The 14,375-nt window shown below is 34.8% G+C and overlaps 2 protein-coding genes across 6 annotated transcripts in view; one reads left to right on the top strand and one right to left on the bottom strand.

The window, feature by feature from the left end:
- Positions 1–14,375, bottom strand: part of MED12L (mediator complex subunit 12L) — a 338,115-nt gene that overhangs the window by 72,651 nt on the left and 251,089 nt on the right. For all 4 annotated transcript variants that reach the window (XM_032173854.2, XM_058427086.1, XM_058427087.1 and 1 more), the window contains exons 17-21: positions 10,555–10,702; positions 5,838–5,956; positions 5,037–5,180; positions 3,697–3,860; positions 466–597 (exon numbers count right to left, since the gene is read on the bottom strand). In XM_032173854.2, the coding sequence (XP_032029745.1) occupies positions 466–597; positions 3,697–3,860; positions 5,037–5,180; positions 5,838–5,956; positions 10,555–10,702 (707 nt within the window). The remainder of the gene's footprint in view (positions 1–465; positions 598–3,696; positions 3,861–5,036; positions 5,181–5,837; positions 5,957–10,554; positions 10,703–14,375) is intronic.
- P2RY12 (purinergic receptor P2Y12) overlaps positions 1–14,375 on the top strand; it is a 42,581-nt gene that overhangs the window by 21,530 nt on the left and 6,676 nt on the right. Inside the window, exon 1 of one of the 2 annotated variants that reach the window (XM_058427089.1) lies at positions 10,703–10,963. The exons of the other annotated variant lie outside the window; for it this stretch is intronic. The gene's annotated coding sequence lies outside the window, so the exon portion shown is untranslated. Of the gene's footprint in view, positions 1–10,702; positions 10,964–14,375 lie in introns of those variants that run through there. 2 annotated transcript variants of the gene reach the window in all.

The following is a 14,375-nucleotide window of genomic DNA, read 5'->3' as shown; positions in this document are numbered from 1 at the left end:
ATATCAAAATCAAGAGGGATACAAATAAAGCAAAATACAAAGAGCTGCCTCATTGATCTATTAGATTTATAATCCAAATTGAATTTTAAACTTAAAACAGAAAGATATATCAAATAATCATTACTTCAGGAGGACTTACTTAAAATGCACTGTCTGTACAACATACAGAGAATGTAAAATCTTAAGAAATACTTTATTTATTGAAGAAATAAAATCAGACCTAACATCATTTCAATATTGGAAAAAAAAAACCCTATGATCACACATTTATATTGCATAATAGACTATCGTGTATTGTCCCTGTTTAATATTCAGTTTAAACAAATCATGAGTATATCAAAATTACTGCCTAATAGATACAATTGCAATTAGCTTTCATTATTCAAAAGGATGACAATATTGTCAGGGTCACTAACAAACATAGGCATGATCCTATTTCTGTCCTTTCGAGTCTCTTCTACTCACCTGAAGAGGTCTCCAAATTTACTTCTGAGGTGGCTACATGACACATAGAGATCATAGAGGTAGGCTAAGATGCATCTTTCAGGGGAAGAGCATTCTGAGGGGTTTACGACATGCTTGACCACACCACACAACCTGAGGAGAAAAATACACCAAGAAATGAGACACAGATTTGCTACCATATGGGTTATCATTTGACTCTTCTGGAGTGAAAATATGTATTACTTGGGTAAGAAAAAAGATATCAGATTGTTGAAACTAATAAATAGAATAGTAAATAACTCAGTACAATATAATTTTTCTATTATGACACTGAAATAGATTTTAAAAAAACTTCAGAAATGTCACTGATGACAAGAAACAAAGCAATGAAAGAAATTCCTTCATAAAGAAGGTACGTATGGAGGAATCCACCAATTAAGTTGCTGTGACTGAGACACAAAAGGAAAACTGTTGTAGAAAGCCCCTGCCTCCTCAGATTCACAAATTCAGTCAGTGTGCAAAGATTCCCAAGTTTTCTCCTTTGTAAAGGAGCAATTCTTCAAAGCAGTCAATCTGGGAAACCCATTTTCAAGTGCACAAGCAGTTCATGGTTTGGAGTCACATTCCCCTTATGCATGTATACATTCCCCTATGTATACAAACTAGAAATAAATTTATTTTAGTTTATCATATATAAGAAGATAAAGCCCCTTCTGTTTTGTGATATTCTGTATAACTCCTGTAGTTATAGGCCTCTTTGTCCATAGTTCATACAACACAGAAGTCCATACACTACAGATGTAAACACTCGTGGTCCATTCACCTATCTGTGCATCTGATTCCATCACCATCTTGTATTTTGTTACAGGGCTCAGCCATTATATTACACTAATGGAGTCACAGATGACAGATTATTAAAGATGAAAAAAGCCTTAGAAACTGATTCACCATCCTTATTGTATAAAGGAGGCTCTGAGAGGCAGAAAGGTGGGGTGACTTGCTCAAAGGCAAAGAGCTAGTTCTAGCAGAAGCAAGACAACAGCTTAGGTTTCCAGACTCCCAGATCAAACTCCTCTGTACTATTCAGGGGAAAGGGCAAAGTGGACAGAACATACGATGTCTAGGCCAAGAAGGACAATGGAATCACAGGTACCATAGGTGGAACCAAGGAGACTTCTTGAGGAAATGGCAATGTAGTACCCCAAACCCTGTGAACTGACATCAACAGATGAGACTACCTGGCAGCAGGTAAAAGCTGCCAATTAGAACAAAAGTGTCACACAATTAAGAAGAAAAGTAAGGATTCAACCTGTTAACTATATAAACAAGCAAACCAAAAACTATGCAGCCATAAAAAAGAACAAAATCATGCTCTTTGCAGCAATATAGATGCAGCTGCAGGCCATTATCCTAAGGAAACTAATGCAGAAACAGAAAGCCAAGAACATATTCTCACTGTAAGTGGGAGCTAAACATGAGGTACATGTGGACATAACAATGAGAACAACAGACACTGGGGACTACTGAAGTGGGGAGACAAGAGAGCGGGGGAAAGGTCTGCAAAACTACCTACTGAGTACTACGCTCACTTCCTGATGGTTTCTATCATACCCCAAAACCTCAGCACCATGCAATATACCTTTGTAATAAACCTGTACTTACATGCTCTTATTCTAAAATAAAAGTTAAACAAAATCCTGGTATTATCTATAAAGTGAAGAATTATTTTGTGACTAAAGTAAATAAACATTTATTGAGAGTCTGTTAGGTTTAGGTATCTGTTGTATAGTAGTCAGTGTTTCCTCAACTTCTTTGATTTGCCAGCAATAAGAAAAACTTTTCACATCGTGATCCAGTGTACTCGTTCACATAAGTACAAAGAAGTGAAATAATAGTTTTAAGAATAATACTTATCCTTACTAATATAAGGTAAAAATATAACAAAGTTAATGTCAAATATGATTTTATGAATATTTAACAGGATAAAAATTTTCAAGGCCAAACTAAATGATACTGAAATCAATTTCAAAATAACAATATTAAAAACAAAAAACAAAAACAAAAAAACTTGTCACAACCCATTAAATTCATTTCATGACCAACTAATGGGTTTCAATACACTATTTTAAAAGTAGAACACAGATTAAATAGCATGAATAAGCTTCCAGTTCAAAAGATTTTTATTAAAATCTGTGAGATTTATTAGCTATGTGATTATAGGGTACATCACTTCACCAAACACTTAACAGGCCTGAATCTCAATTTCTTGGGCTATAAAATAATACTAAATTCCAACTTTATACAGCAGTTGAGTTATTAAATAATTCTCTATTTCCTGAATTCTAATATGTAAATGTTCTTACATTCTGACGTTTTTAGGATGTTTCAGATTTCATTCCATAACACGTAATTAATACAAATAAAGGTAGCATTTCCTCTTTCCCAGAAGAGCTACTGTTAAATTGATATCATTCTAGAATAGCATATAAATTGATTACATGTGCTAGATTAAAAAAATAAAAGGTACTATAAAACCAAAGAAGCCCATGATTCTTTTGAGCTCAGAAGGAAAAACTGAAGAGAAAGAAATAACAGGTTGTCTTTCTGTGTTTAAATAAAAAGCCCTGGAGAGTGGATAAAAAGCAGCTTATGTAGGTTTTCGAGAGCTCATTACAGTAATTTGGTGCCCTTAGCCTCAGTCTTTAATGGAGGTGGTATTAGCTAATTCTGCAGCTCAACTTCACTAGTAGAGTGAGCCCAGCCTACAACTGAAAATGAAGTCATTTGTTCTAGGTTAATTCTTATCAAAAGATATCTTTAATCAAAGAAATGCAATTGAAGAACCAGATTTCTAAGATGATAATGTATGCAAAGCTTATCTGATGTTGAGTCTGCAAACATAAACTGAAATAACATGAATAAAGAAGTTACAGCATTCACTATTCATAATATGCTGGGATGCTGGCTAACATTAACCGTAGAGTGCTATAAATGACTAGCTTTGTACTTAGAAACCACGGAGAGGGAAGAAAGGCAAGGAGGAAGGGAGGAAGGAATCACACATTATTAGAAAGAACATACTTTACATGCTTAGATCTTTTTGATCAATGTTTTCTGGCAAGAGTGTTCTTTAACCAGGTGTTAACTGAAACAGGTATCAGTACTATTTTTCTTTTAAAACCACTATAATATTTCATCACTAGTTATACATTCTGAGATTGGAAAAACAACAATGACATGCTATATACCAACCCTTCAAACACCTGGGCTGTCTGATCAGGATTCAAGATCAGACAACTGTGATAGCGCCTGAGAACAGCCACGATGCAGACACACAGTCCTGTTGTATAACTTCCTGCCAGGCTGGAGGATTTTAGGAGCAGTTCAGCTTCCACAACACTCAGTTCATTTAGTAACTGTAACAGGAGAAAAGATTGAATAAAAATGTAGGTGCCAAAACAAATAGAGAAAACATTTATTTTTATAAACCATAGATATACTGAGTTATTACCCTACAAATACATTCCCTGAATTTAACTTTTTAAAAATTTTTAATCCTTTTCCAATTTATAGAGTTGTTCTTCTGTCTAGACAGCAGGATGTATACAATCAGGAAGTACCCAGTGCTGAAATAAGGTACTGAAACTTTATGGCAGTGCAAGGTTCTGGACTGTAATTTTAGAAAACCCCACCCCTCACTTTTCTCCCCTTTGTCTTTTTAATAAAATGAAAGTTATTTGGCTTTTCATTAACAAAGTTAATATCTCCTATAAAATAAACAAAGGAAACCAAGTCTTATTTCTGTTTGCTAATAACAGAAGTAAATAATGAACTCAAATGTGCATAAGAAATAACACAGTGGGGCAAATCAAATTATAAGGTTTGTTCTGGCTCTTAACCTAAAACATGCTCTATTATAAAGAGCAAATAAACTTTCATCTTTCCTTCAGCACAATAACAAAGACCAAAAGAAAAACAACAACAACAAAAAAAAAACAGAAGAAACACTCAGAACTCTCACATTTTTAAATGGTATATATTTTGGCACCAATGATAATTATTTAATTGAAAACTATGAATACAACTATAAATAAAATATTAGTTTAAGACTGTTAATTCACAATGTCTAAATTATTCAAAAATGTACTATGTCCCTAAAATAATGTTAATGCACAGCAATTGGTTCATTTGATTTCTATTTTTTAAATTTTATTTATTTATTATTTATTTATTTATTTTTGAGACAGGGCCTTGCACTGTCTCACAGGCTTGAGTGCAGTTGTATGATCATGACTCATTGCATCCTTGACCTCCTGGGCTTAAGTGAGTCTCCTGCCTCAGTCTCCCAAGTAGGTGGGACTACAGGCATGCAACCAGCTAATTTTTAAAGTTTTTGTGGAGATGGGGTCTCACTAAGTTGCCCAGGCTGGTCTAAAACTCCTAGATTCAAGCAATCCTCCTACCTCGGCCTCCCAAAGTGCTGGGATTACAAGCACAAGCCACTGTGCCCAGCTAATTGGCTCACTTTAAATCGCACAATGCCCGGTGGATTTGCTTTCCTAAAAGTAAGAGAAACATGGTCTCTTTGACACCTGTATTGCGAAGTCAATTAGTCCATTGATGTTCAGTGCTGGCTCCATGAGATCAAAGATGAGCTGAATGTGGTGAGCCAAAGGCAGGTGATAGGATGTTCCCGACGCAAAGCTTGTGATTTGTTCTAGCACATTGTTAGAAATCTGTGCAAACAAAAGTGAAAATATTGTAAGACCAATATGCTAAATAATCTTTTACTAAGATAAATCATTTTTACTTTTTAAGACAGTTGAATTTATACACGATTCTACTTTGACGAAAGTCAAAACATATTTCTATAGAAACTATAAAACTATGTACAAAGAAAATGATTTTTTCATAACTACAATTTTAAAAAAGTACAGAAAGTTGTCATTCAGACCTAAATCTTAAGTATTCTAATGGTAGAATAACTACAAATATTAATTTTTAGACACATCCATTTGAATATTAATGGATTTGTAAAGCAAAACAGATGTGTTTTCTTCTCAATTTCATAGTATTTTATTTCAATCATCAACAGATTTCTCATCAATTGCAATATAGGACCAAACTCTAATAACCTAACTATTTCATTAGCTATTACTTTATATGTCACTGATTATTATCAAAAGGACAAAAAAAGACATAATAAAAATTAATCCTTCTGAGGAAGGCAACCTGACACTTAAAGAACTACTCAATAGTCTGAGATACTTCCAAGTATGTTCATAAAATATATGTCTAAAACCATTAAGGCTGAGAAAATATCCTGCATGGAAAAAATTTTTCAGGAAATTAGAATACTGTAAATGCATAATAAAACAGCTTTAAATGGCTACCTGAGATGTCACTTGATGTTGATCAAAATACGAAAGGAGCTGGAGTTTAGTGAACACAGTCTCCAGTGTTGGAAATGTCTCCTGTTTGTTCTTCCTGGCTTTTTGTCCTTCGTCCCCAACTACATAAACATAAAGCAGATCCATTATTTTCCATTTAATAGAAGCTCTTGACATTTTTAATGGATACTTTTTTTTAAAGTACAGCATACATAGAGAAAAGTGCACAAATTCTATGAATTTCAATAAAATAAATACACAATAAGACTTGAATACAAAGTAACAGAATGGAATCTCAGAAACTCCCTCAGGCCTCTCTAGGCACGTCGTCTCCCTCCCTAGGAGATCAAAATCCTGACATCTAACAACTTAGATTGCTATTGCCTACACTGGAACTTTATATAAAGGAAATCATATAGTGTATGCTTTCCACATCTGGCATCTTGCAATCAACAGTATGCTTTTTAAGATTGACTCATATTGCTGAGGTAATTTTAATTTGTTCTAAAAACTAATAATTCTCACTTATTTACAGTATTCCAATGTGTGACTGTACCAGCATTTACTTAACCATTCTAGTGAGTAGTTTCCAGATTTTAGCTATCATAAAAAGTGCCTTTATGAACATTTCTCACTAAACAACTTTTAAATTATAATGATATCCACAATGAAGGTGGGGAGATCTCCTGGGCTCACTTTGACTTAATCAAACACTTGCTTGGCATCTTCTTTGGAGACTCATCTTGTTACTTTTCTGACACACTTTAACATATTTTTAAAAAAAGAAATTACATGATTCCCTTTTTAATGGCGGCAAAAAATTAAATCACTCCACATTAATGAAGAAGTGCCATGTTTATCAAATTAGCATAAAGAGGTTTGAAGAAAATTCCAATTAAAAAAAATTAACACTGCTTATTCTAGGGGTACTCTTCTTAACTGTTCTAACAATAAGATCCAAAACTAGATTCAATCCTGTTTCTAAATACTTTAATATTTTATATTTACAAAGACAAATCTAAAAACAAAAAGAAAAGTTGGATATACGATTGATAATGTCATTTCTAGCACTGTGATTCTAAGTAGTTAAAGGCTACCAAGACAAGAGTTCTACTCCTCACACTGTCCTCTTCTTTAGGAAAGTTTAATTTCAGAAAACAAATGTTGCTTTATGGATTTCTCTATTAAAGACACAAGAAATGAACAAGACTTCACTGAACTCACAAATATTTTGCTAATGGCAAATGTAATGGTCTTAAACAATAACATGAAAATAAAAGAGACTTCTCTTTCAACAATAAGCAATTAGTAGTTAGAGTCAAAAACAAAATAAAACAAAACACCACAAGGCTGGTTCTTTTCTAATTCCCTAAACAAAGAAACCTTGATGCCAGAGTACATCAGAATTTAAAGGTGCTGGGGTAACATAAGTTAAAAGCTTGTGCCACTTTTGGCCAGTAACACCAAATACAATGCAAAGATTAGGTATTAACAAATTCATTAAACCTGCTTATTTTTTCAATATCTATTCTCAAAAGTACAAATTATGTATGAAATTTTGCCTTCACTGTAGCTGCTCACGTGTCATGAGCATGTTTAAAACAACCAAGTTTTGAATTTTTCATTTACTAACATCTTTGATCCAAGGCTGAAGAGCTAACATCAACAGTTTTGTGTACAAAATGCCTTAAAAGTGAAATTAATGTATTGATTCAGTTCTTCCTGGGACAAAATAAATAAACAATAACAACAGACTTAAAGAAGTAGATCCTACTAAAAACTCCTAAGTGCACCTTTTTATTTGTTTGTGCTAATAGACTCCATTTATCTATGTATCACTAACTTCTTAAAACTTCATCTAAAAGAATGTAATTGGTTCTTTGCAATTTATACTCATTTTAACAGCAAAATGTAAGAAATCAGTGGTGGTTCTCAATGAAATACTTTAATGACATTTACATGAGTAACATTATAGTCAATATATATTTTTTCCTCATCTTTCTTATGTTAATTTGCTTTTATAACATATTATTGCTCTTTCGTTGCTTAATTTTAATTTTCCTTTTTAAAGTCTTTAAATCCTGAAACTTTAGCCTCTTAAAGGTTGTCATAGTAAACTTCACTAATATTTTCAAAAGATACACCATTGACAACCAAAAAAGATAACTGGTCAAGGCAAATGAAAAATGAACTTTGATCATTCAACTGGAAATGTTATTTAAACTTTATATTATAAATTCCCCTAGGCAAGACCTGGCTGATCTGGCAACACTCCTAATGAGTTGGTTCCTCAAAATATTATTTTCATGTGTTCCCCGAAATCAAATACATGCTAACACAAGGTCTGTTCTCCTTACCAGCACTCATGTTGCTGAAAAAAGTGGGCGTATTTCCATTAATATGAAGTACAGTTAGCTAATTTCTGGTGCCTACACTAACTTTTAACTAGTGACTTAAAATTAAGATTATTTACAAGACAGTAGCTCACTACATCCCAAATTAACAACTTTCTGGTTAAGGAACTTTATCTAAAATGAAAGAAAGTCAAAAATCCCCTCCCAACGATGTGGTTCCACAGATGATATTTCTATTTACTGATAAAGGTTGAGGATCCCTATTCTGAGAATCCAAAATCTGAAATTCTCCAAAATATGAAACTTTGAGTGCAGACATAATGCTACAAGTAGAAAATTCCACACTTGATCTCATGTGACAGGTCACAGTCAAAGTGTAGACACACAACACAGTTTATTAAGCATCTCCAAGAGAAAAATAAAATTACTTTCAGGGTATGTATATAAAGTGTATATGAAACATAAATGAGTTTCATGTTTAGACTTGGGTCTCATCCCCAAGATTTCTCATTATATATGCAAATATTCAAAAATGTGAAAATATCCAAAATCCAAAACCCTTCTGGTCCCAAGCACTTCATATAAGGAATACTTAACCTGTTTCTCAAAAGGCAGCACAGAACAACAATGTTTTTCGCTTTGTGAGTTCATATGCTAGAATTGCCTATTTGAGGGACTGCTACAAAGACAGGACAAACTGTAGTGTGGCATTAAAAAGCTGTGAAGGAAGTTAGTAGGCTCAACAGAAAAGGATACCACATTGCTTCCTTCCCCTTCCCATACCCCTCAGCCTTCTAAAAAATTCCGCAGGATCTGGAAAGACCCTCTAAAAATAATTTAAATAAAATATGTATTACTGAACCTCCTGAAGGAAATACTGACTCCCCCCACCCCATTTCCAAGTATACCAAAAAGTAGTTTTAAATATTCTTTGCTAGCTAGTTTCAGGGCTTCTAAATTCAATCTTCTAAACACAACTGTTTCCTCTTTTCTCTAAGACACAGAAAACACCAAAACAACAGATAAACAGTTTTCTTAGACAGAGCACTTTCTTTTTTCAAGCTCAATAATGACATGTCAACAAGAAGGTTTCATTTCCCTTCCACAACTCTTGGTTGCTTCCTCAGAGAGCTGAGGTATTTCAAAGTCCTTAACCGGGAACGGAAGGGAGTTAGGGAAGGTGATGCGAATAGCAGGAAGGATAACTTTCCCACTGTGTTCTGAGGACTATCACCTCTGATATCAGATACCCAGAACGCCATATGCAGACGGAAACACATTGCCACTTGTACCATGTTTCTGCATGTGCATCATGATTGACCGGGAAGAAAGAGAACCTATCTGCATTATTAAGATCTGTATTTTTCTCTAGTAAAGATCTAGGGTGGACAAATTCTAGCAAATTATCCTGCTGAAGTCTAAGAGCTGGATCTCCTGTGAAGAGTCCATAAAAAAGTGTATGTACTACAGAACAGTAGGGCTCCTAGAGGTGGTTTATACCATGTGCAGGAAGAATGTTGTTTACATAGGGTAAACACAAACTTCCTTTTTCCTTCTGCGATTTAAGTATTAGAGAAATAAACACCAGTGGTGGTAGCAGGATACCTAATGATATTTTTAAAATAATTTGATTGCCTAATGAAATAAACAAACCTTAAAAAGAATAATTAGGCAAACGTGAAGTGGATAATTACAAAATTCCAATTATGCAATGTGGTGATACAACATAAAGGCACAGCTTCACTGTAAAAACTATGTCAAAAGGATGAGGAAAGAGCATTCCAACTAAAGAAGACATTATAGAGCAAAGATCAAATTTTCTTTTATTTGAAATCATTTGGAGATATAGGTAGTCATCACTACCTACTGCAATTATTTTTCTCAATAATGTAAGAAAAGATGAGCAAATATGCTGTCATGATTTTCAATTAACATGCAAATGTGAGTGCCCCAGAACAAAAACTAACCACAAGCTTGGAAAATTATGGTAAAGAAACAGAGAAATGGATCTCTTCCAGACTAACGGTTTTCAACTCATTCTTCAGTACTTCATTTATTACTACTACAGAAAATTTGAGAAGTATACCAAAAATCAGAATAAATTACCTACACCTACCTGTGGATTATAGTATTTTAATACAATAATATTTAATATTAATACCTTGTATTAATATTTTAATACAAGAGTTACTATAAATGGAAACAAGGCTTTAAAATTTAAATGTGCTTGTTCACATTTCAATGTGAGAGTCATTCAGGAGGGGAAACGCTCTGTTGACAGTGACATAGAACACTTTGATAAAGACTGTGCTCAGAGGGAAGGCAAAAGGCAATACAATGGGAGTAAATGCATTAAGGTTCTTTACCCCCTGTCTCTGTGGTGCTCTTCTTGTTTAGAATTTTCAGGATATCTTTGGTAATCTTCTTCAGCTGATGCCTTGCTTCATCACGCTCTTTGCCGACTCCATAGAGAAGGATTGTGCGCTGGTTACATTCATGACTTGAAGATTCATCCTGAAAAACAGAAAATGCATTCTGAAACTCTTGTCTGCAGGGGTGGGGTTGCATTTCATATCCCTGAAATGCACTGACCACAGCACCTCCATGCTGCCTTGCGGTGGTGGCATCCCGCCCTGCCTTCAATTCACCTCAACCTCCACTGGCAACACCCTTGTTTTTCCAGTTTGGAACTTGCTAACGTTATTAAAAAAAAAAAAAAGTGTCAACTGACCTGAAGTCTTAATAGAAGCACTTGATGTGGGCGTACCCTACAAAGTAAGTTTTGGCTATTGAAAAACTTTTCATTGTTTAAAATTGAACATGGTATTAATTTCACATCCTGTAACATATTGTCTAGTCATATTTTTCCCTTAAGGAAAATGTTATCTCTTCATAAGCCTGGTTTTATATATAGCAATAGCAAATATTTACATTTAGGGAAAAATATCTTGCTAGGATCCTCAAACACCTTCATAAAAAATATTCCTGGACAGGGTGCAGTGGCTCATGTCTGTAATCCCAGTGCTTTGGGAGGCCAAGGTGGGAGGATCTCTTGAGGACAGGAGTTCAAGACCAGCCTGGAAAAGAGCGAGACTTCATCTCTACAAAACTACACATATTCCATTTATTTCCAATATGACTGTGTGAGATATATGTATATTTATTTCCAAATGACAAAACAATAAAGCGTGTAGGTGTCACTAGGTGTGAGGCAAACAGCTGAAAATGCAAACATGTTCTGACATCACCACTCTTCCCTTCTGGACCACCTCTCCACCACTACCCCATAGGCACAGTGAATCCAAGCACCATTTTTTTCCCACGTGGGGAAGAAATTTAGTCACAGCATAACGAAAGCATATGCACACCACTGAACACATTCCTCAGCCAAAGTAAGAGAGTCCAGGATGTGCCCTCTCTTGTGCCTGGCTCTGAATCTTTCTATAGCAATTTCTCTCTTGGATTTTATAATCTTCCATTTTCTTAGAAAATGTCCAAATCTATCCTTTGGTAAACCTCCTTTTCTTACTCTATGTATATTTTTGCCCTTGGCAAGCACTTACCCTTCCCAACAGCATCCGTCTTATCCGTCTTATCCTAAGGAGCTTATGTGAGAAAAGAATTCCTCACAGAGAAAACAAACTGCACTGTGTTCCTAATTAGCAGTGGCAGCAACAAAGAACAAAAACCTCAGACTAGGAGAAGTCCAATGTTTGATCTGGAGTACTTCACGTGTACTCTGCACAAAGTAACATATTGCTTCTGCAGCGTTAAACCAAGAGCCTGTTTTTCTCTCTCCAATTCCGTTACTTGGCTCTCAGTCTTTGTGTTGGTCTTTCTCAGGGACACACTTGCCACTGCTTCCCATTGCACTGGTTCCTTTTTTATTATACATTACAAGAAATAAACATTTATATGCCCTGCCAATCCATCTATTCCCCACCCCCAAATGATTCTTAATATTTCAGGTGTTCAAATTTGCCTCCAAAAAAAAAAAGAAGCAGCTAGGAGCAAGTTTCTCTTAGAAGCTGTTCTTAATATCCTGAGTACCTCTCCCAAATTTTCAAAACATATTCCCAATCATAGGATACAAATGACATAAGCAGTGATCCCTAGAGCTGGCTGCGCATCTGAATGAGCTGAGCTGCTTGCTAATTTCCCATTTTCGTTGTTGCTACAGAGAATTACTGATATATTTCTTTTTTGTTTTTTTTTTTTTTTTGGTCTGGTGGGTTGTGTACATATGAACCCTAGGAAGGAAACAGGAGGGCACTAAGAAAATTATGAAAAATGAAGGCAGTGCCAGTCACGTGCTTTGGCAATTGTTTTCAGTTACAGCATATATAAAATGGTCCTAATGTAAATGTCCATGTGATGACTTTAGCACAGTTATTCAGTAACTGTTTATAGAATATCTATTTAAGGCAAGACAAAATGCTAGGAGCCCTGAAAAAATACAAGGATAAATGATTCCTGTCTTCAAGAAGCACAGAATCAATGTCATCAAAGCAGTATTTACAGACCTAGAAGTCCAAAGAGGGGTGGTCAAAAAAAGTATCCTAGAAAGAGCCACATGCTCCTCACAATCGCACAGGATCACTATGGCCCCAAATTTACCAATAATAGCCCAAGCTTGGGGTAAGAGAGCTGTGACTGCACGCTGGTTGTGCTACTTGCCAGGTCCATGATCTCGAATAATAAACCTTCCTAAACCTCTGATTCTTCCTCTGAAAAATGGGGTAACATCCCTTCCTTGCAAGGTTTTTGTGAGAAAATCTGGGATAAAGCATGTAAAATGCTTCAAAGCATAATGGACAGTGTTCACTACTGTTAATTCACATGCTAGACTTCTACTCCTCCCCTGCACATCCCCCACACCCACACTGAACTGCATTACTCAACATTTCACCAAGACTCTAGGGCACTTCCTCCCTTTGCTGTTGCTCGTCCTTACACCTAAAATACTCTCATAGCTGCAATTTCACTTGCTGAAATGCTATGTACAAATACAGTGTCAGTTCCCTCACTCTGTCACTCCAGTTTATTGAAAACCTCCCCACAGAAGGAGTAAGGAGGGGAAGTAGACTTTGGAGCATTTATTACAGTATAATTCACTTATTTTCTAGGTATTTGTTTAATGTCTGTCTTCCTCATTAGTGTGTAAATTTTGTGGAAGACTCCATGTCTGTTTTGTTCATTTTTATAATCTCCTTAATAGGAAATGAGTTAGCATTTAATATTTGTTGAACATACTAAATACAAAATAAGTGGACTAATGAACAAATATATAGCTAAAGGAATAGGGCAGAGATGAAGATAAGGAGAAAAACTAGTTTTGTAGGAAACTTTACCTGATGATTAAGTGTTGAGAAAAATGAAGGGGAGATGTGAGAGACAAAGCTAGAGCAAAAAAGTGTGTAGGGTGAACTAAGTTTTAGTGGTGGGAATGAAGACTAAGAAGCAAAATGAAGAGGTATCTAAGAAGTTAGGAAAGGATCAGGCTTTTGAACCCAAGGAGTAAATGTGCATCTCACTGGACTTCGAGATGTATCCACTAGTTAAAATCTATTTATAATGTATAATAATAAATTGTATTGTTTATATTACCAAATAATTATTATTAAATAATCTATTTACAATGTATAAAAAATACATTAACACATTATAACAGCAAGATACTTCTGAATTTACATGTAATTGCAAGGAATTTGAAGGGTAGGTAGAAATGTGTAAACGTCCAGTAATTGGTTTGATATGGGCCTAACACAGAGGTGACAGCTCAGGAATAAGGGCAGTATGTCAAGTCCTGGGAGGGGTGCAAAACCTTCACATTATGTTTAGGGAAGAAGGGCTAAGAGAGCTGAGATGGTGAGGGGGGAAATAAGCCAGCAAATGGTGCACATACACACTCTTTAATTAACAAGATACTATAATTCGGGGTCACACAAGTCAGGGGAGGGGATATGTAAGAAAGAGTGTCACATATATATACTTTATTTATATATATAAAGTATTTATATATACTTTATTTATATAAAGTATATATAAATAAATATATTTATTTATTTTACAAGAATATTACAGGAATGAAGAAATTAACAGGTTTTTTTTAATAATTAGTAACTATACATAGAGTATATTTTCTGTAAATCAAGAAAATAGGAGGCTGATTTAACTAGATTTGTAT

The sequence above is a fragment of the Hylobates moloch genome, unplaced genomic scaffold (genome assembly GCF_009828535.3).
Source record: "Hylobates moloch isolate HMO894 unplaced genomic scaffold, HMol_V3 SCAFFOLD_13, whole genome shotgun sequence".
Lineage (NCBI taxonomy): Eukaryota > Metazoa > Chordata > Mammalia > Primates > Hylobatidae > Hylobates > Hylobates moloch.
Note: the sequence above shows the minus strand (reverse complement) of the source record. Positions and strands in the feature narration are given on the sequence as shown.